Below are 22,530 nucleotides of genomic sequence, written 5' to 3'. Positions count from 1 at the left end.
TTGGTACGTTCTTTTAATAAAGCATTCTCCACATGGCCTCAATAGGGAAATAAAAATAATTACTTTCTTGCCGAGCTTTGGAACCCCTGCTTCCATACATCTGTCTATATTGTTATTATTTTTTAAAGATTTATTTATTTATTTATTCATAAGAGAGAGAGAGATTGGGGGGGGGGCAGAGACACAGGCAGAGGGAGAAGCAGGCTCCATGCAGGGAGCCCGATGTGGGACTTGATCCTGTGACTCCAGGATCATGCCCTGGGTGTGAAGGCAAGTGCTCAACTGCTGAGCCACCCAACCATCCCTGTCTGTATTATTTTTATTGCCCTTTAAGAGAGTTTGCTTATGTGAATGACATATTTATTGAGTTATAATGCAGACACTAACACAAGGCTCAGCTTTCACAGAGCTTGCATTCTTGTTGGGGATCCAGACAAGTAAACAATATAATACCAGGTCATAAGTGCTATAGATGGTAAAGTCCTGGAGAGACAGTGTTGGGGTGTAGAAATAGTGTAGTCATTCTCTGAAGGGTGACATTGAGCAGAGACCTAGATGTTGTGAAGGAGTGAACCAGGTGAAGAACTGGGAAAGGAACAGAGGGATGGATGAGATAGTCCAATAGAAGCCTTCAGTGTGGTATGTTGGAAGGACTAGCAAAGTTAATGTGGTGGGAGTGGTGGGGCAGAGAATGGGAAATAGGTCTTTAAGTGAGTTCTCAACAGATGCAGAATTATGTTAAGTAAATATTTTCAGAAAACTTCACGGATACAAAGTAAATATCAAGAAATGTCTTTTTTTTCCTCCCAAGGTGGAAAAAGAAAGTGGATAAATATTTGTGAGGAAAGTAGTATGAGCCTTTATCTGAATTTACCCCTGGATGTTTTAGCTGGTCAAATTAACATAGTTTGAATCAAGGCTGACAGGAGAAGACAAAAAGTTGCAGAAGTTCATTCAAATGGCAGGCAGTTGCAAAAAGAGGAGTTCCAAAATGGGTACAAAGGCAACAGTGTTGAAATGAAAGCAGTCTCCACAATAACTACTTTTAAATAGGTACCATTAATCTAAGTGTACAGGTTATTTTGTACTTATGTGTAATAAGATATGTATCTAAATTCTAGAGATTAGAACTAAGCTATGGATGTTTTAATCTGTGATTCACTACAGGATTCTTCAGTATCTCAAATGTTACATGAGTTATTTTATAATAATGTAAACGTAGAAGGTTAGAAGTTTGGGCTAGGGCAGCCCTGGTGGCTCAGCGGTTTAGTGCCGCCTTCGGTCCAGGGTGTGATCCTGGAGACCCCAGATCGAGTCCCACGTCGGGCTCCCTGCATGGAGCCTGCTTCTCCCTCTGCCTGTGTCTCTGCCTCTCTCTGTGTCTCTCATAAATAAATAAATCTTTAAAAAAAAAAAAAAAGAAAAAAAAAAGAAGTTTGGGCTAAATGTGTATTAATTTTGACTCCTGTAAACTGCTGTTGAAAGAAATCTGTTTTCCTAAAAACTACTTTAAAATGGTGGTTTCGGGATCCCTGGGTGGCGCAGCGGTTTGGCGCCTGCCTTTGGCCCGGGGCACGATCCTGGAGACCCGGGATCGAATCCCACGTCGGGCTCCCTGCATGGAGCCTGCTTCTCCCTCTGCCTATGTCTCTGCCTCTCTGTCTCTCTCTGTGCGACTATCATGAATAAATAAATAAAATCTTAAAAAAAATAAAATGGTGGTTTCAATTTTGAATAAAAGAGAACTTTATATATGACTGGCTTAAGATTCTGAGGTTTATACAGGATGAATGGAAGAACAATTATTAAGATTTTTGGAAAGCATAATGTTCTTGGGTGGGAAAAGATCAATATTTTAAAGATGCCAATTTTCTCCAAATTTTTTAGTCAGACATTTATCTTAATAAATGCTCTTATGAATTAAATGAATAGGAAAGGTGATAAATTAAAAAGTTGAGTGGTATACATAAATCTAGTGTTATATTGAATAGGATGCCTCCGTAGATCCAGGCTCCTGGGAGAAGGTATGCTGAATAGATTCTCTTTAGCCTTACTGAGAATTTACGAGTCCTTTCTGGGAATGTCAGCAGGCTAGGCCAAGTGTAAGCTCTGGGAATGTGGCAGGATGGTAACCTGGTCCAGGTACTAGATATCTGGAGGGAGTATTATGAGAAGGAATGAGCTGCTTTGTATTTTTGTTTTTTTTTTAACTACTAAAGTCCCCTTGTCCAAACTCAGGAGTAGGACAAAGTAGAACTTTGGGGGTGGGGTGGGGTGGGGCACAGAGTGACAGCGGGCACTTCAGCATAGGCTCATTGGGAGTCAGGTTCAAAAGGTGCTCCACCAACCGAGGGCAGCTGGTGATGACTACTCTCAACACTGTCTGGTGAGGCACATTGTTCGAATCTGGCCTGGTTCCTCTCCATAGCTCATGCACAGATAATTGATAATATCTTGCCTGTTTTCCTGTGTTGGATCTGCTGTTTTCTGTAGCCCATGTTTTCCATGTTTCTGTTTATCAAAAATACCGTTAAGCAAAACTGAAGCACAAATAAGCTAGGAAGAAACACTTGCAATGTATAGGTCTAATAATAGGTTAAGATTTTAAATTCATAAATAGCTCTTAGGATTTATTAAGAATAAAAAAAGATAAAGAGAATAAGGATTTGTAGAAGAAAACATATAGCCAGCAAAAAGGATAGATTCTTTTTTTTTTTTTTAAGATTTTATTTATTCATGAGAGAGAGAGTGAGAGAAAGAGAGGCAGAGACACAGGCAGAGGGAGAAACAGGCTCCATACAAGAAGACTGATGGGACCCGATCCTGGACCCCGGGATCACATCCTGAGCCAAAGGCAGACGCTCAACCGTTGAGCCACCCAGGCATCCCGGATAAATTCTAACTTAGTAGAAATGTAATTTAAAATATGAGTCAGTTTTGAAGAAATGATAATGCTTAACCTTGTATTGGATAGATGGGCACGTACTACTCTTGGGAGTGTAAATTGCTACATTCTGGAGAGCATTTTGACAATATATGTTAAAAAAAACATAAAAATGTTCATACCCCTTTATTCATCAGTTTATTCCAATTTATTCTAATTTTGATTTGAAATATTTTGGTGATCTTAATTTGCCTTAGAGAATTTCTCTTGTTTTAAAAGTTTTCCTTTTATTTGGACAGCAATGTATTCAGTAACAGCACTGTTACTCATTTAAATCCCCTATTTTATAAATATTTCTTTGTAATTTCAGTCCTACAAGATTATCAACTTTGCCCCCAGTTTACTTCGGATTATAGTCTCTGACCATGTGGAATTCCCAGTACGCCAGGCAGGTGAGTAGGTTTCTCACCCTTTATAAAATTACTTATATCTGTGGTTTCTTCAAAAAATAGGAAGCACACAAAGTATTTCTAATGGCTTAAAAACTCACTTTTGTTTTCCCTGGAAACTTAACAATAGATACAAGGCTCTTATATCTCTCTTAGCCTTTCCACTCCTTTTCTCTTGCCAATTCCTTGCTTCTGAAACTTTGCCATTTTCCCCCTTAGCTTTCACACTTTAAATGGATTAATATCCCTAATTTTGTTATTCCTGGTGGCCGACCCTTTGGGTCCAAAGATGAAAACTGAATTTATGTATGTGGATTTGAGCTCCATTCATAAGTCAGATCATGGAGGTAATATGTGCACATATGTTCCTAAATACATGTTTGGGGAACAGGACTTTTATTTTATTTTATTTACTTATTCATGAGAGTCACAGAGAGAGAGAGGCAGAGACACAGGCAGAGGGAGAAGCAGGCTCCATGCAGGGAGCCCGATGTGGGACTTGATCCCAGGACCCCAGGATTACACCCTGAGCCAAAGGCAGATGCTCAACCGCTAAGCCACCCAGGCGTCCCTGGACTTTTGTTTTAAATAGGAGACTTACTTTCAAATCTGTGGCATTTTACGGTAGTTCCATGATGTTGTGTGTTCCTCTTTTTGTGTTTTTAATGAGCTGGTCCTTAGAGCCCAGAAGGTAAAAAAATGGGAGACAGTCTTGGAGTGTCATGAGTCCTGAAAAGGTAGTAATTTCAAGATAAAGGGAGTAAAACAACAAATGCTAATTAAAAACAATTGATATTTAAAACATTTTTAAAAACCATGTCACTCAGTATATATACTCATTATAAATAATTCAGTCAATACAGAAAAATACAAAGATGAAAGTAAAACAATTATTCAATACTCATTGCTCAGAAATGGCCATCATTAACATTAGGTGAACATTAGTCTTTGCAGGTCGGTAGAAGGAAAGATCAACAATTTTATACAGGTAGGCTTATACTCTACATGCTGATAAAAGTAATTTTCCTTGAACACAACAGCAAAAAAAGGTAAAGAATCATTAGCTTTGGGAAAATACTTGTAGTAATATGTATGATTTCCTAAAAGATCTCTTTGTTGTTAAGAAAAACCTATGGAAAAACACAATGTTGCAATTATTTGGTACTTTAGTAAGGTTTATAAGACTTGTGTGTAGATTTTCTGAAACCATAACTCTGAGTTGTTTAATCTTTGTTTTATAAAGTAGGGCTGTTCTAAAATTACATTTTGCTAATTGGAACCTATTTTAATTTTATAGGGCCATTGTGAAGTTCCTGTGAGTCTTTGTAAAAATAGTATTTTTAAAGATCTTAAAGCAGTTTGATTTAAGATGTCTTCTTTACATATAAACATTACAAAAACTCATTGGATTGCCCTTAATTCCACCCCTAAAGGTAGCTGTCCTCAACTTTGGTGCAGGTTCTCCTATTCTTTTTTCTCTCCTATAGATACAATGGTTTTATTTACTTACTTACTTATTTATTTATTTATTTTATTTTTTATTTATTCAGAGGCAGAGAGAGAGAGAGAGAGAGAGAGAGGCAGAGACACAGACAGAGGGAGAAGCAGGCTCCATTCAGGGAGCCGGATGTGGGACTTGATCCTGGTCTCCAGAATCACACCTCAGGCTACAGGCGGTGCTAAACCGCTGGGCCACCGGGGCTGCCCGATACAATGGTTTTAAAATGTAACAAACATTGTTTTTATTACACATGGTGTTTTGTAACTTTTTCCATTGAACTATATACCCTTGAGGGGGGGTGTTGCGTGTCAGTGTATATGCAGATATGTGTACTTTATGCTTTATCACAATTGTTCATTATTTTTTTTTTAATTTTTATTTATTTATGATAGTCACAGAGAGAGAGAGAGAGAGAGAGAGAGAGAGAGAGAGAGAGGCAGAGAAATAGGCAGAGGGAGAAGCAGGCTCCATGCACCGGGAGCCCGATGTGGGATTCGATCCCGGGTCTCCAGGATCGCGCCCTGGGCCAAAGGCAGGCGCCAAACCGCTGCGCCACCCAGGGATCCCACAATTGTTCATTATTTTTTTGTACAGAACTAGTATAGTTTATAAACAACTTCATGGATATTTCCTTGATTGTCTCTGTTATTATTGATAGAGGCAAAGCTATAATGAGGCTCTCTAGATTTATTTCTGGATACTTGTGGGAATATTTTCAAAGAATAAATGAAGAAATGGAAATGCTGGGTCAATGGAGAGTAATGATATTAACATTTAGAATTTTGAATCTTGGGCAACCGGGTGGCTCAGTGGTTTGGCACTGCCTTCGGCCCAGGGCATGATCCTGGAGACCTGGGATCGAGTCCTGTGTCGGGCTCCCTGCATGGAGCCTGCTTCTCCCTCTGCCTGTGTCTCTGCCCTTTTCTCTTTCTTTCTGTGTCTCTCATGAATCGATAAAATCTTAAAAAATATATATATGTATTTTTTGAATCTTCTCACTAAGTTGCTTTTGTTTACTTTTGTATTAACACTGAATTAAATGTTAGGTTCCTCATATCATCTATACAACTTTGAATCTTAATAACTTAGATAAAAAAGTTGTTTTTTTTTTTAGATAAGAAAGTTTTGATATGAAATGTAAATAGCATTTGTAGGCAGTTTTTCTTCATAAATTATGTAGATTTCAAATCTGTTAGTCACAGGACAGAGTTTATCTTAGTTGTTAATTTTTTAGTTTATTAGGACAGTTATCTCTCCTAGATAATCCATTTTATCGTTGAATCTGAAATACAAAGTATTAAATTCTATAACTATCCTGAATTTAAATGCCACTTATAAATTTTCTACCCTATTTATTATTAAAATACAAGGATGTCCCAAGAATCTTATGGCAACACCCGGGCAGGTAATTTATCATTTTATCATGACATTTAAAAGAATGATGTGATCTTTGCTTAAAAAAAAAAAATCAGCCTGCATAAAAATGTAAAAAATTATGCTAATATTAAATAGGAAGACATAGTTCTGCAGAATATTCAATTCTTAATTTTTTGGCTTGGGGGCAGTATTCTTGTAGTTGTGAGTCTGAGTCCAGGGCATAGGGCTTACGTGATGATTTGTTGTACTTGAGAAGGAGAGAACTGTGTGTATGCTTTACAAAGTTAATTTCAAACTTCAGAGGCTTAGCATGGTAAGTGGATTTTGTAGAAAAACCAGATTTAATTCCTTTATGACTGGATGAAGATGATATTTGTGTTTTGTTAGCTCTGGTAAATGGTTAGATAGATGTCTTTAAATAATTAAAGGGAGGGACACCTGGATGGTTCAGTGGTTGAGCGTCTGCCTTTGGCTCAGGGCCTGATTCCAGATTCCCAGGATCGAGTCCCACATATGGCTCCTCGCATGGAGCCTGCTTTTCCTCCCTCAGCCTGTGTTTTGCCTCTTTCTGTGTCTCTCATAAATAAATAAATAAATAAATAAATAAATAAATAAATAAAATCTTAAAAAAATAATTAAAGGGAGATTTTTAGATTATTGATAGTTCGAATTATGTTTGGTCCTTTTTTTCATTATTCTTAGCAATCCATGATTATCTGTAAGAGAAACTAATATTCTCTTATTAAATTATTACATTATGCTCAATTTTATTTTAAGTAATTGAAGATTTATTTAATTTTTAAAAAAGATTTTATTTATTTGAGAGAGAGTGCATATGTGTATGGACGCAAAATGGAAAGAAGGAGGGACAAACTGACTCTGCACTGAGTGTGGAGTCCAATGAGGAGCTCAATCTCAGGACCCTGAAATCATGATCTGAACTGAAATCAAGAGTCAGATGCTTAACTGATTGAACCACCCAGGTGACTCTAATTGAGGATTTATTTTAACATTTACAAATTAGTGTGCCTTTTACATAGACCATCCTGTATAGTGCCCAATAATAAAAATATTTTTTAGTAATAAAGTTAATGACATTTAATGACTGAATTATAAATAAGTCCACGATTTTACCATGTCTATATCTCTGCTGTCTGAACTTTGCAGTTTATTTTCAAGCTTCTTCTATAGGATTAAAATTTAGTTTTGTGTATAATGTAGCTGATTTTCTTTTTGCAGAGATTAATGAAATCAGTTTGAACTACTGACAAGGTTGGCCATGTTCTTAGATCATTTATTCATTTTTTCAATAGTCTAAATTCTTATTGCCGATAATATAATAAATGTACTGGGATAAAAGATGGTAGGTACTTAGTCTAGAGCTTGTGTAGTCTGATTAGAAACAAGTAAGCCCTACCTCCTCTCTCTTTCTCAAATAATTTTTTTTTATAAAAAAAAAATGGAAATCTCAAATGGAATTCTCTTTTTCAGACCTTGACTGAATCAAAACTAATGAAAGAGGAACATATAGTATGTCAAGTTCATCATTTCATTAAATTTCAGTTATATATATATTCAGTGTAGAACATGTTGGTTTATTCTCGGTGTCATAATGCTTTTGTGAGCCAGTTTAGTTTTATGTAAAATTGGGATGAAGGGACGGTGGGGTGGGGGCAGAAGGGGGAGGAGAAACTCAAGGGAAGACAGTTATAATGCTTTGCAGATCACATCTCTTTATTCTTATGTATTATCTCTATATATCATGTTACAAGTATTTATTTACATTCTGTGTTCAGCTGGGTTAGAAAGCTTCACATTCCCTATCAAAACCCTGTCATCATACATCAGCTTATTTCTTTCAGAAGCCATTTGCTAACTATTGAAGATGGTTACACAGAATAAGAACAAAATTATTATGTATTTTGATGGAAATAGATAAGAAATTTCCTGAGATTTTACAAAGATATTTGAAGATTGATGTCTTTTTTCCCTATTCTTTTATTTACAAGTGGTAAATATTTTAGAAGGGTTTGATAGAAATTAGCAATATTTCAAATATGGTAGTGTAGAATAGTGGCCAGTGAAGGAAAAACAAAAACAAAAACAAGAAAAGCAGTGTACATGAAGGATGGTAGAATTTCACCTGTTGTGGACTCAGCATTAGTCATTAGGAACAGTATGATCTTTATGCTATCAAAATGCAGTTAGTGGAGTTTCATTTAGACTATATTTATTCTCAGCATATATATACTTGATTCCTAGATCATTTTTCTGTCCTATAAACTCTGAAACCTGATATCATGAAAAGTTTTCTGCTTAGATTTGCTTTACCAGCTAACAAGAAACTTTAAATTCTTACACATTTCCTTTCCTCACTTGGCTTTTTATAATTGTAAGATTTTTTTTCCATTTTTGCTGAGTATCATGTTTAGTAGTGAAGGGCTCGGCCTTTCGTGCTCTCTAAAGCTGAATTAAAGCCATCTTCTTAATACTGCTACATTAGCATATTTTTCTCTACCTTAGCTGCCATTTACTTAAAGAACATGGTGACACAGTACTGGCCTGACCGAGAACCTCCCCCAGGAGAAGCAGTATTTCCATTCAACATTCATGAAAATGATCGCCAGCAAATACGTGATAACATCGTGGAAGGAATAATTCGGTCTCCAGATTTAGTGAGGTACATTATACTACATATGATTAGTAGGAAGCATAGAATGTTTGAATGGGAGAGGTTGGATTTAATAATCAGTCTCAAGTTTGTATTTCTAGAGAGATAAAATAATGAAGGTGGGCACTCCAAAAATACTCTTTTACCTATTTGTCTTTGCATTTGTAATCTTTGTCTCAATATTTTGGAAAAGATTTAGTTGCCGTACGTTACCAGTTAAGGCAAAAATCAAAGTTAACTAAGATTATATAAATCCCTGCTACTTAAATAACCTGTGTTTTTAGTTATGATCTCTTTACTTTTTACTATCTGCTTTCTTCCCCCCTGGCAGGGAAATTGATTCCTGGTAGTTTTAACCTACCACTTTTCTTTAAACTTTACCTACCTTTTCATTCCTTTTTTTTCTTTTTTCTTTTTTGAACTGAGTATCTTTTTCTTTGGAGAAGACAGGATAGAAAATTGGCTCTGGTTTTTAAAATTTAGGTTAGATGCTGTTGGGCAGCACTGTCCAGTAGACCTTTTTGTGATGATGGAAATCTTCTGTATCCATGTGGAGTCTATGGCTATTGAGTACTTGAAACGTGGCTACTATAACTGGGGAACTGGATCTTTAATCTAATTTTGATTAAGGTGCACACATAATGCTGGTGGCTTCTGCTATTTCACAGCAGAGCTGCAGAGTCACAAACATTTTGCAGTTTTAAAATAGGAAAAACAGGGATGCTTGGGTGGCTCAGCTGTTGGGCGCCTGCCTTCAGCTCAGGTCATGATCCTGGGATCCAGGATCGAGTCCCACATCAGACTCCCTGTGAGGAGCCTGCTTCTCCCTCTGCCTGTGTCTCTGCCTCTCTCTCTCTCTCTCTCTCTCAGTCTGTCTCTCATGAATAAATAAATAAATCTTAAAAAATAAATAAAATAGGAAAAAGAAATCCTTTTCCTTGTGAGCTAGTAATTAGATTTCTATTGAAAATGGAAGAGGGAAAGAGGTGAAACTGACGCAGGGGGATGAAATTGTTTAACGTCCACAGATGAGCTATTGCTTTATCCCTGAGTGTCTAATGTACATTATGTCCTAAGCAGGAGGAAGAGGGAAGAACCTGTGAGGGAAACAACAAGGAAGGAGAACAAACATTGAACTCCTCTCTGTGTGGCTCTTTTGTTAGTTAAGAGGAGAAAGGATGTGTACAGATTAAAGAAAATTACTATTATTCTCAATGGGCGCCCAGCAGTGGTTCCCCTTCTGGCACCATCGTGTGTCCATCTCTTGTCAGAATCTTTACACTTTCAGTTCCGTCTGAATCTTGTAATGCTTCTACATAGTAACATACGAAGGGATGGCTGCTCATAGCCATTCTTTGGTTGGTTGGAGTAAGAAGGGACTGGGAGGTCTCCAGAAGGTGAAATCTGAAGAAATGACAAGTTTCAGTTTTACTGCAAAAAATAACCTACTTATAGTTTAGAAACAACTGCTGGTGACACAAAAGGGGACTTTTATCTTTATTATGAGACAGTTGCTTCTTTTATGTCCTGAAGGCTTATTGGTAATAATTCATGAAGAACTATTCTTAAAGTTTAAGAGCGTGGCAAAGGGCATTTTTCAAAGGGATTTGGTAACATAGAGAAATGGCATTATTTCTTGTGTGTTTCATTTCCGTGAATGGAAGTTATTAGCCAACTGAACACATGCGCTTTTTTTTTTTTTTGCATTATGCAATCCTAATTTAGCAAGGTTCACTTTATAACCATTTGCAAATGACCATATAAGGACATATTGATAGTTTGTGGGAGAGAAATTTTTTTCCTCATTTTTTTTCCAATCTTAGTTACAGTAGGGATCCCATTGAGGAAATGGTTACTGACATAAATATTATGAGATCACATCTTTTATTAAAATTTGTAGTTTTATTAAAGAGAATTCTCTCTGTTTTATGTCTTTCTTACTGCTTTTTTCTTCATTTCTTTGCAGAAAACTTAGCTTTCCTCTTTAAGAACTGCCAGCTAATACTTGTTTCTTATTTAGTCTAAAGGACAATTGCTGTCTCAGGAAGCTTTGATAGGAGCAGCATACTGTGTTGGCTATTAACTGATAATGGATGGTTCAAGGTTTTGACTCAACAGAGATGCTTCCTACTGTTATGTCAGCCTCTGTTTTACCTACTTTGACTATTTTTAGGCTAAGTTTTTCCAGTTGAAATGACACAATATTTTATTTATTTTGTTTTGTTTCCCCCTTAGAATGTGATAACCAAAATACAAAAGGTAACAAGCTGGGGAATTTTTGCAGAGCTGTGGTAGATTCATTCTTTTTTTTTGAAAATTTTTAAATGAATTTTTAGTTTTGGATTTTTTTCTCCCCAAAGCAGTATTTAGGATAATCCCATTGGAAAGTTTTCATTCATTGTAGGAAATTACCTCTTCTGTTTATTTTCAGGAAATGGAGCTACTGAGGTGGTTTTTCTTTATAGAACTTTTCTTTTTTCCCCTTCCCCGAGATATGTAACTATATAATATAGGTAAATAGGGGTTAGAATGCTTTTGGGTAAAATATTAAAGGTGTTTGAAACCTGATATTTATAACTACTTAGATTTTGGACTTTTCCCCCCCCACCTTATAGAGTCCAGTTAACAATGTGTCTCCGTGCCATCATTAAATATGATTTCCCTGGTCACTGGCCAGCGGTAGTCGACAAGATAGACTATTACTTGCAATCACAGAGCAGTGGAAGCTGGCTTGGCAGTTTATTATGTCTGTATCAACTGGTGAAGACGTATGAGTAAGTTGATTTCTATTGGCTAAAGATACCAGTCTTGTGTTACTTAGAATTAAATTACACCTCTCTATGCAGAGAGGTCTGCTGTGTGGGTGTTCTGCAGAATCAGGGTAGTTTGGGAATTGTTGGGTTAAGCACAAACATGTTTATTTACTATAGTTATTCAAAGAACCTTTAATTTACTAATGTACATAGCTAATCTCTAAGGCAGTGATAAGATATGCAGTGTTTCTTGAATTCATTTGCTAGTTTCAGAGGCCCATTTATTAACAGCTTTCCTTGGAAACTCAGAGAGAGGGGGCGGGTACCTTAATATTTAAGTTCTTCAAGTGAGCACATTATTAAGTAAACCAAATATTTAACTTTCTGGATACAAAATAGAAAATGTTAAAGTTTCGTTGCTAGTGACATCCTTTGCCATAAAAGTTGACCGGGACATAGGAGACTAGTGAGTGTCACATTTAATAGCAGTTGCTTTCTGGTTTCTAAGAGGGTTGCTCTTTATGTATGCAGGGTCCTGTAGTGTACCTTTAAAAAAACTAATTAGTTCAGACTTTTTAGAGTTTTTAGAAGATATTTGAGATTTGGAGCATCAAAATGATCTATGAGCACCTGAGTTTGCAAACTATTTTAACATCTCAACTTAGTATAAGAAGAGATGTTTTTTCCCCCACATTATTTGTTATATCATAGGAATGTCTATTTAAACAGGAGTATCAACTTGTATTTTATAGGAAGAATTGTGGTATGATGAAAATTAATGTAAGTCATAGAAAAATTCATTTTGGAAATTTGCAAAATAGTGTAGAATTTTTTTAAATCATTTTAACTCTTTTTGGAAAGATTTTAGGTTTCTCTGCCTAACAGAGGGATATGTTCTTTCCCACTCTCTTTCAAGTTTATTCCAAGAATCCAAACAAAATATAAGCCAGTGTTTGGAATGTTTTTGTTTCATTAGCTTTATCTAGTTAAAAAACATATATTAAATTTTTTTTTCATTCATTATTTATAGCTCCTTTTTGTAGGGGGGAATTATTTTTTTCTCTTTTTGTCTTTGCACATATAGATATAAGAAAGCAGAGGAAAGAGAGCCTCTTATAGCAGCAATGCAGATATTTCTGCCTCGTATTCAACAACAAATCATGCAACTCCTTCCTGATTCCTCACATTATTCTGTTTTACTACAGAAGCAGATTCTGAAAATCTTTTATGCACTTGTTCAGGTAAGTTTCTGTTGCAGAAGGTAAATATAGGACCTTGTATTTCTGCCTGACATATGGAAGGTGCCTAATGAGTGTCAATTTGTTAAAGGTTATTATATATTCCCACATGTATTTCTTTTTTAAAAAATCCTATGAAGGGACAAGCTCACAGAAATTAACTTAATTGTCCACGTTTATCTTAGGGACAGAGCTGAGATTCACTGACTATGCCTTTTGATCCAGTGTCTGAAGTGTCGGTGAGGAAGAACCAGAGTAATTAACTGCCAGAGATTATTTGACTCATCCATCAGTAACATTCTGCCTGTTGATAAGTTAGGCTTATAGGAAAAGAAGAAGGAAAAGAAGAGGGTCCCTCTTTTACTGGAAAATCATACTGGTGATAGTTTCTTTGCAGTGTGACTCAATTTAAAGCTAACAAAGATTTAGTGCTTCATTTTCTCTCATTTAAAATACTTCCTTTGTCTTATCTGAAAGCTATAAAGAATATTAATATGAGAGTCTAAAAAATAATTAGAAGAGGACAGAGATGGTATGTGTTAGATATAAAAATATTTAAAATTTAATCCTTGGGAGAGTTGGATAAAGTATTTAGATCTGGGTGGAGGAAGAATAATTGTTTTTAGTTTGTTTAAAGTGTTTGATGATGAATGAGTCAAACTCTGTTACATGCTTTTTTTTTAGTTTGATCAGTCATGTAAGAGGGTAGTGTTGTCAAGCTAGAGAGCCAAGATAGTTGGTTTTTTTTTTTTTGGCTGTTATGTCACTTAAGTACTTTTGTAATGTTTCAGAATATTCCACTCCAATAAAGATTTATATTTTTAGACTCCTCTTTTATTTATTTTATTTTAATTTTTTTTCAAGATTTTATTTATTTATTCATGAGAGACAGAGAGAGAGAGGCGGAGACACAGGTAGAGGGAGAAGCAGGCTCCATGCAGGGAACCTGATGTGGGACTCAGTCCTGGGTCTCCAGGATCACGCCCTGGGCTGAAGGCAGTGCTAAACCACTGAGCCACCTGGGCTGCCCTAGACTCCTCTTTTAAACTTTTTTAAAAAGATTTATTTATTTTAGAGAGAGATAGAGGGGGAGCGGGGGGAGAGGCAGAGGGAGAGGGCGAATCTCTGCACTCAGCACAGAGTCCAACATGAGGCTCAATCTCACAATCTTGAGATCAAGACCTGAGTCGAAACCAAGAGTAGTAGGATGCTCAACCAACTGTGCCACCCAGGCACCCCTTAACCTTTAAACTTTTTATAAAGGGTGGTCTGAAGTAATTTTTTTTCTTCCAGCTTAGCAGGGAAAGGGAAGATGGAGAGGAAGTAAATCTGAGGTGGGAAGAAACTAGGAAACTATCCTCCCTGCCCCCCTACTGTTCTTTTAAAGTAATAGGAAAGGAAGATATATGGTGCCTTTGGCTTTTTTTTTTCTTTTAAAAGATTTTATTTATTCATGAGAGACACACACACAAAGAGAGAGAGAGAGAGAGAGGCAGAGGGAGAAGCAGGCTCCATGCAGGGAGCCCGACTCAGGACTCAGTCCTGGGTCTCCAGGATCACACCCTGGGCCGAAGGCAGTGCTAAACCGCTGAGCCACCTGGGCTGCCCTGGCTTTTTATTAATAAGCACCATTCAGGAAGTTTCCTTGGGAGAATCACTTTACTCTGAGGCAAATGTTTTTTATTCAGAGAGCAGTTTTGCTACTGGATATAGTAATATCCCATTTATACTGAGGCTAGACTGCCCTTCCCATTGGAGAAGCATCGTAGGAATCAGGAAGTAAGACCAGGCTCATGAAATAATTTTCCTAAAGCCTCTACCTTTGATTTGCTAAGAGGGCAAAGTCTAAAAGTTTTCTCTCAACATATGCTGCTACAAACCTAAAAAAACTAGTGCAAAACCTCAAGATTTTTCATCATTTTGGTAATGTATTATATACTACCAAAGTAATATGCTCCCTCTGGGAATCCTGGAAACAAAAATTTAGGCAGCTTTAAGCGGCATGATATAATGATAAGGTAAGTACAAAGTTAATGTTTGCTAGTTTGGAAAGAGGCAGAAAAGTTTGTTTTAAAACGTATGATACAATTAAATTGATTTTTGTCTAAGTAGCATTAAGTAAATGTTTATTGTGTACAGGGCACGTGGATATTCCAATCATACTCCAGAATTCAGTTTGTTCAGACATGAACTCTTGGTCACTTAACCCACTAACCCGGAATCTGTACCTCTTCAGCTCCCTATTGTAGGATCTAACAACTCCCCATTGCACTTAAACTGGGAACTTCTTAACATAGCCTATAAAACCCTTCATCGGTCTACCTTATCTTTTACTGTTCTTACCTTTGTACTTTGTACTCTAGCCATCCTGACCAGGTTTCTACTTCATTAGGTCATGCTCTGTCTCATTCTGAGTCTCTGAAATACTGTCTTTCTGTCTGGAACACTCTAGTCCTTTATGCCCTGCCAGTTTGTGCTCTTTCTCCAAGTCTCAGCTTGTGTGTCACTTCTAGAAAGATGTCCCTAATAGATTACTAGCCTGGTTGAGGCAGTCCTCTGGTGTGTGCCTTTAATGATACTGTGTGTGTAGGTATATATCATATATATCATACATATATAATATATATCATATATATCATATATATATCATATATCATATATATCATATATATCATATATATCATAAATATATGATCAGATTATCACATTGTATATCTTACACAATGTTGTATGTCAGTGGTATTTCAATAAAGCTGGGAAAAAAGTGGTTAAAATGAAAAACTTGACACACAAAGAGTTAAATGGTAAAAATCACTTTTCTAGAATCTCATGCTGAATAAATGAGACCTTACTGTATTAAAGGATTTTTTTTTTTTTAATTTAAAAGTAGTTAAAAAAAAAAAAAGTAGTTCAGAGTGCCTGGGTGGCTCAGTCCATTGTGTGTCTGCCTTCGGCTTAGGTTATGAGCCTAGGGTCCTGGGATCGAGCCTCCAAGCCCCCCCCCCCCCCCCGCTTGTGTGTGTGTGTGTGTGTGTGTGTGTGTCTGTCAAATAAATAAATAAAATCTTTAGAAAAAGTAGTCCAGAGAAACAATTCATGGCATGCAGATTTCTAGATATTCAAAATTTTAATTTGCATATGCTTTTAGATCTATTTTAAGTTAAATTTTAGGTTAAACCATATGAGATTACTATTTTTGTGGTCAAATGTTAGCCATTTCATATATTTCAATATTCAAATATAGATGAAATTGCTGCCTTTTTTGGAAGGGAGGAATTGTTGTTTGATGATGATGTTCTTCTGTTTTCAGTATGCATTGCCTCTTCAGCTGGTGAATAACCAAACCATGACTGCATGGATGGAGATCTTTCGAACTATTATTGACAGGACAGTTCCTCCCGTAAGAAAGGGCTTCTTGTTGAGAAAAACTGGGAAAAGTAGGGTTTGGGATGTTTGTGGTAGACTGATTTATTATCCTAGCTTGCTATTTGGAAAAAAATTACTACTCTAATAAAAAGAGTAATACATACTCATTTTTATAAAGTTCAGATAGGCAAAATTAAAAAAAATAACTGTATTTAATATTACTAAAGATCATAAAAACCATTTTTAAAAGTTGGTATTTATTACTTTGGTCTTTTTTTTCCCCCCTCTGGGTCTGTATACAGCCACATTTTATTAATAAAAATGATATATGTAGGTCCTGTTTTGAAATTCATTTTTCATTTAAAATCTCTTATAAATATTTTTTATGATTATGAATGTTTTTATACTATCATTTTTGTGGAGTGTTTCATTTGCTGGACATTTAGGTGGCTTTAGGGTGTTAGTGTTTTAACTATAAGGATGTAGTTAAATTTTTATGCACATACATGATTATTTTTTTTGGAAAAACTCCTAGAAGTGGTTAAGGCTTTGACAGATCTTGTAAAGTGCTCTCTAGAAACATTGCCCTGGCTTATACTTTAATAAGTAGGGATTGAGAATGTCTGTTACATTAAATTCTAAGTTTGCCAGTTGATAGGTGAAAGATAGTGTCTTGTTTTTATCTGTAATAACAATGATGCTATATGTCACTTATTAAATTAACTCAAAACTATTCAAAATAACTAAGTAACATTTTAAAATTTCAGCTTGTCTTCAAATGTGCAGTACTCTTTCTTTTATCCATATCTTGGGACACATTATATTGAGGTTTAATTTATATACAAAATGCACATAACTTAGGGAACAGATTAGTGAATTTTGACACACACCTGTGTTACTGTTACCCAGGACAAGATATAAAACCTTTGTCATCCCAGAGTTTCCTCAAGGGACATGGTGTTTTGTGTTTTGTTTTCCACTTATTTGGGCCTTCTGAAAATAGGAGATAAATGTGAACAACAGCATTAGTTGAAATTTGCTTATTTAATTTCTACCTAGCAACCTATAAGTAAGAATTTGCATTTCTATGGCAATCTAAACTCACATTTAATAGTACGTACTCTATAACAAGATTTATTCTGCTTTTATTATTTGCATAAACCCTTTTATTATGCAGAAATTTAATGTGGATGTTTTTGTCCTCTTAGGAGACTCTGCAGATTGATGAGGATGATAGACCAGAACTAGTCTGGTGGAAGTGTAAGAAATGGGCACTGCATATTGTAGCTCGTCTCTTTGAACGGTAATTCTCTTTATTAGATTCACGATCTTATGATCAGTACTTCAGTATTGGACACAGTAAAGCTGGATAGGTCTCTTGATGCTCCACAGTGTTTCATTATTTGTCTTTAAAAGCCAGAGTGGGCAAAAAAAGTCACCCTTTGTTTTAAGGTAGGCTTAACTGATTGTTGGCTTTGGGATCATAATGATGTGAACCATCTTCTCTGGACCTTTCTGTTCCTCTGTGAAAAAAGAATGGATACATGACATTGGTTAGCTCATTGAAAATATATAGGAATTGTACAGAAGGTGCATAGCTACTCAGGTCCATAGACAAGTTAGTCAAAGTTAATTATAGAAACATTTATTTTTAAAAAATCAGATATAACATTTTTATTTGTAATATTTGCCCTTGGTTAAATTCGTGGTTAGGTAGGTGGACGTGTCTGCTGAAATTTTAAGTATGGCCCAGAATCTAAGTACAACAAGCACATCATGATTTCATCTTGGGGCTTGTGGAAAAGGGGAAAGGGTCAGTTTTCTGGCCAAAGAGAATAGATCTTTCAAAAAGGGACAATATTTAAACTAGTGAGCATGCTTTGTTTTAAAAATGTATAGTATTTAAACATTTTTCTCTTTGTATTTTAAGATATGGAAGCCCAGGAAATGTCACAAAAGAATACTTTGAATTTTCTGAATTCTTTTTGAAAACCTATGCAGTGGGAATTCAGCAGGTAATAAACGTATGCTTTTTAAATAGAAAGACAGTTACTTTTTAAAGTAGTTAAGTCATTTCTATTCATTTAAAAGTAAGTTATATAAACATATAACATTTTTTCCCCTCTCAAACTAAGAATTCTTAAATTAATACATTGTATATTTATAGGTGTTGAAATGGTAGCTCTGGGAATCTAATATAGTGCAATCTGTTTTAGAACAGATGTGCCATGGCAGCTTCCACAAGAAGTGTCCTTCCAGACTCCTATATGCTAGACTCAAACCTTCTAAGTTTGTTGATATCGATGTTGCAGGACCAATGCTTAGATTGGGTTCTTCTGTTAACTCTCTGATCTCTCTCTCTCTCTCTTTTTTAAACTCTCTGATCTCTTATGCATGTCTTATTCTCTATTCCTTTGATCCTCACCTCTTTCTTCTAAGCTTTTCTATCAGAAGTTTTATGTAATGAATCAATCTATTTCAAGATGGGTGGAGCTCAAAAGTTAAGAGCTTCAGCGGAGAACTTACACATTTTTGTGGAAGTTTGGGAACCATTCTATACAGTGAAAGTTAGGAGTTCTTGAGAAAGAAATCCCAAGTTGGTATTAATATTTAAAACCTTCAAAGGACATTTGGGCGTGAAGATTGGTTGGCCTGTATTGCCATTTGAATCATATTTTTGTTTATATTTCAACAAATGAAGTTTAATAACTATTCAAGCACTGGCTGTAGCAAGACCACAGTAAGGAAGTAAGGATTAATCAAACGTAGTATAAAAACCATTAACAACGTAGAGGGTGTTTCTAGGTTTTTATAAATCTGTGCATATTAGTCTGCTTTATTATCAGTGGTATCAAGTTAAATACTTCAAACCTGTCGTCATAGATCGAATACTTCCTTTTATGGACGATCATTTTGTCTAGTATTCTATGGATTATCATTTCTAAAAAGTGTCTCATGATAATTCAGGAGAACTATGGCTGTAATTTTCTCACAAATTATTTTGTTAGCCCATGAGGCAGTCTGTAGGGAAAATTAGTGAATAATGAATAAAATGATCCATTCAGCCATTCTCTGTGGAAACTAGGATAATCAGGAAGCTGGTCAGCTTTGTCTTCTGCTGTCTCCACTGCTGTTCAACTCATTAGGCATCCTAAAGTTGATGGCTTCTTGAAGTGTGTTCAGCCCAGTTTCAGTGTCACATATACATGTGTATGTTGTATGTAACATATGCTTTCAGATTTCATGGCTTTGTATCTATGTCATAAACTATTTATACCTTGGTTACTTAAGGTATATGTTCTTAGTATTTAAAAATTGTTTTCTTATGAAAAACTGTTTTCTTCTTTGCTCTTGTTTCTCCTCTCTTACTACACTCACTTTGTATGAGCAACAACTGTCTTAGAAAGAACCGTGTTCAGTAGCATCCACTTTTAGCTTGCATCGCAGAAAGGGCATCTAATTGATGGTAGGACTTCTGACAACTTTTATAAACGTGAATTTTACATAACTTGAACTGAATTCGTGTTCTGAGTTTATAAATTATGTACATGTTTTGAAAGAGCTCTTTTTGTTTATTTAGCACTTCAGTTTTAAGCTTGCTATAGTGATGTGCTTTGGGATCAGGAATTGGAAGATTTGGACTTTGTTGTATTGCTACCTCTGATGGAGGGTCCTTGGGACAGTCACAGCCACTTTGGGCATGGTTCCTTCCTCACAAATGATTACTTTAAAAAATAAGACTTTAATAAAAAATAACTTTTTAGTTTTGTGTTATGTTTGCAAAGACTTTCTGTGGTCTAAGATTATAAAATTAAATTCTTTGATACTTCTAGGCATCTGATCCTTTCTTTCTTTCTTTTTTTTTTTTTTGTTGGTGGTGTTGAAATAGCTCCCCATCTGGAATTCATTTTGGTATGGAGTTTAGTTAGGGAGCTGACTTACTATTTTTTTTTTTTCATAGAGCTCATCAGTTGTCTTGATACTGTTTTTTTGGATAACTAATCATTTCCCTTCCAATTTGAAATGCACCTTTATGAAATATTGAAATCTGTTTATGGTGTCTCTTGCTGTGTGAATGCTTTCAGTGTTCACTTAGTACAATCTGTTATTCCTATTTCTTTTAACAGGAGTCTTAACTTATTTGAAGGGCTTAGTTACATAGCATAGAGTGTAGACTTACCCTGAGTTGTTCCCCAAGTTAGAAGTGGGACACGTGGCTGGAAATCACAATTCAAAAGAACATGGACCCATCTAATAATTAGAACTTCCTGTGGGTTTTCTCACAAAATACCGATTGTCCCTAAAATCTGTTTATCTCTCTCGATTCTGGATTTTGTGTCCTGCCTAAAATGCCCCTCCTCTTAATCTGAAAATTATTTATATTCTTCTCTACTTTATTGTTCTCTTTTCCTGTAGGTACTACTAAAAATTTTAGACCAATACAGACAGAAAGAGTATGTAGCCCCCCGTGTTCTTCAGCAGGCATTCAACTATCTCAATCAAGGGATTGTTCATTCTGTCACCTGGAAGCAGATGAAGCCACATATACAGGTCAGTGTCAGGGACTAGCTCTCCAGAATCCTTCTCTGGTTAAGTTAGGTTTTCCAGACAAAGTAAGTTACTAATCCTGTATTATGTATTTAATGTATTTTTATTTCCATGAAAAATTTCAAATGCACACAGCCTTATATCTGATATGATGGGCTTAGAAATTTAAGTATTTGGGAGAAGAGGAAGACCTTCTAGTTTAATGAGTTATAAGACCTGGATTCAGCTGGTCTGCCTGGAGTCTCATGTAGCCTCAATTTCTCTTCTGGTCAGTCAGGTAGTGTTTTTCTATCCTGCTTATCTGTAGGTTGCTAGGCTCAAATGTGGTATTTTTTGTGATAACATTTTGAAAAGAGTCACCAAGGCTCTAAGGTGGTAGCTCACAAGGTTTTGATGTCTCTTTTGGCATTAAGTTTTATGAAAGCAGAAGTTAAAGCTTTCTGTTTTTATATCAATTATGTACTTAAAGATAGAATGTAGCATCATTATTTGATTAAAGAACAAATGAGAATGAGAAATTTTTGGCCATTAATAAAAAAATTCCTTCTTGCATATAGATAATTTTGAGTAATTCAAAGATGTTAGGAACTGACTTTTTTTCCCCCTCTCAAACTAAGAATTGTTAAATTCTGCAAACTCTGTGATAGTACCTAAAAAAGGCAATGTATCTTTACATTGCCTTTGGTGTCCAGAGTAGAATCTGTTTATTTTTTATTTATTTATTTCAAAACCTTCTTATTTAAAAACAAAACAAAACAAAACAAAAAAAACAAAAACAACAAAAAAAACCTTTTTATTTAATAGAACGCTCTTCATGATACCTCTCAGAATATAAACAGAGCTTGGTGTAAAGAAGCTCACTGTCATGACTAAGACTTCTATGAGGAGTTAGGCAGTATCTTGATCTATCCCCACCCCCTAACAGATTTTCCTAAAACATGTGGGATAATCAGGGAGGAAGCACATACATTCCTTTCCAAATGAGGGCAATGTTACTCTTTCCAGAAGGTAATGTTACAACACTGGCTCCTGAAGGCAGCAGCCGCCCGCCAGCCTCGTTGGAATGGACAGTTACAGCTGTGCACTTTGGAACCTGTCAGGTCTTGAGTCTGATGTCTGAGGAGTTTCAGTCCACCTCCATCCCATGAGGGGCAGTGGAGTTTGGTGGCTGCAGTCAGCATTCTATCCTTTGATCACAGCAATCGGTCTCAGTTTAATGGCCTTCTTGCTGATTCCAGCATCATGGCAGGTGTTCACCACATCCGTCACATTCTTATAGGACTCAGGAGCCTCTTCCATAACCACTTTGGGTGAGGCAACTCGGATTGCGATTCCCATATCTGCCAGTTTGTCCAAGACATCCTGGAAATCTAAATTATGACGAGATTTTGCTCGGGACAATGCACGGCCTGCTCCGTGGCAAGTGGTCCCAGAGGTCTCCGTCATGCCCTGCTTGGTGCCCGTAAGAACGTAACTGCAGGTGCCCATGGTGCCACCAATGAGCACCGGCTGTCCAGTGAGTTGGTAATCCACAGCAATGAGGGGATGGTGAGGAGGGAAAGCCCGAGTGGATCTCTTCCTGTGTACCAACAATGTCTGTTCCTTTCCATCCACCACATGCTGTTCTACTTTGGCAGTATTGTGAGAAACATCATAGATCACATGTAGGTCCAAGTCATCAGGGGTTGTGTTGAAGACGTTGGCTAAAGCCTGATGGGTTAAGAAGGTCATGGAAGAGCGGTT

The 22,530-nt window shown here is 36.2% G+C and overlaps 1 protein-coding gene across 4 annotated transcripts in view; it reads left to right on the top strand.

The window, feature by feature from the left end:
• Positions 1-22,530, top strand: part of IPO8 (importin 8) — a 70,623-nt gene that overhangs the window by 3,536 nt on the left and 44,557 nt on the right. For 2 of the 4 annotated variants that reach the window (XM_055318731.1, XM_055318732.1), the window contains exons 2-9: positions 3,255-3,336; positions 8,735-8,891; positions 11,498-11,656; positions 12,720-12,876; positions 16,184-16,273; positions 17,448-17,542; positions 18,170-18,254; positions 20,656-20,790. In XM_055318731.1, the coding sequence (XP_055174706.1) occupies positions 3,255-3,336; positions 8,735-8,891; positions 11,498-11,656; positions 12,720-12,876; positions 16,184-16,273; positions 17,448-17,542; positions 18,170-18,254; positions 20,656-20,790 (960 nt within the window). The remainder of the gene's footprint in view (positions 1-3,254; positions 3,337-8,734; positions 8,892-11,497; positions 11,657-12,719; positions 12,877-16,183; positions 16,274-17,447; positions 17,543-18,169; positions 18,255-20,655; positions 20,791-22,530) is intronic. The other 2 variants (XM_055318733.1, XM_055318734.1) reach the window with 2 other exon arrangements.

The sequence above is a fragment of the Nyctereutes procyonoides genome, unplaced genomic scaffold, assembly GCF_905146905.1.
Source record: "Nyctereutes procyonoides isolate TBG_1078 unplaced genomic scaffold, NYPRO_anot_genome, whole genome shotgun sequence".
NCBI classification, from domain to species: Eukaryota; Metazoa; Chordata; class Mammalia; order Carnivora; family Canidae; genus Nyctereutes; species Nyctereutes procyonoides.
This window is presented reverse-complemented; position numbering and strand designations above follow the sequence as displayed.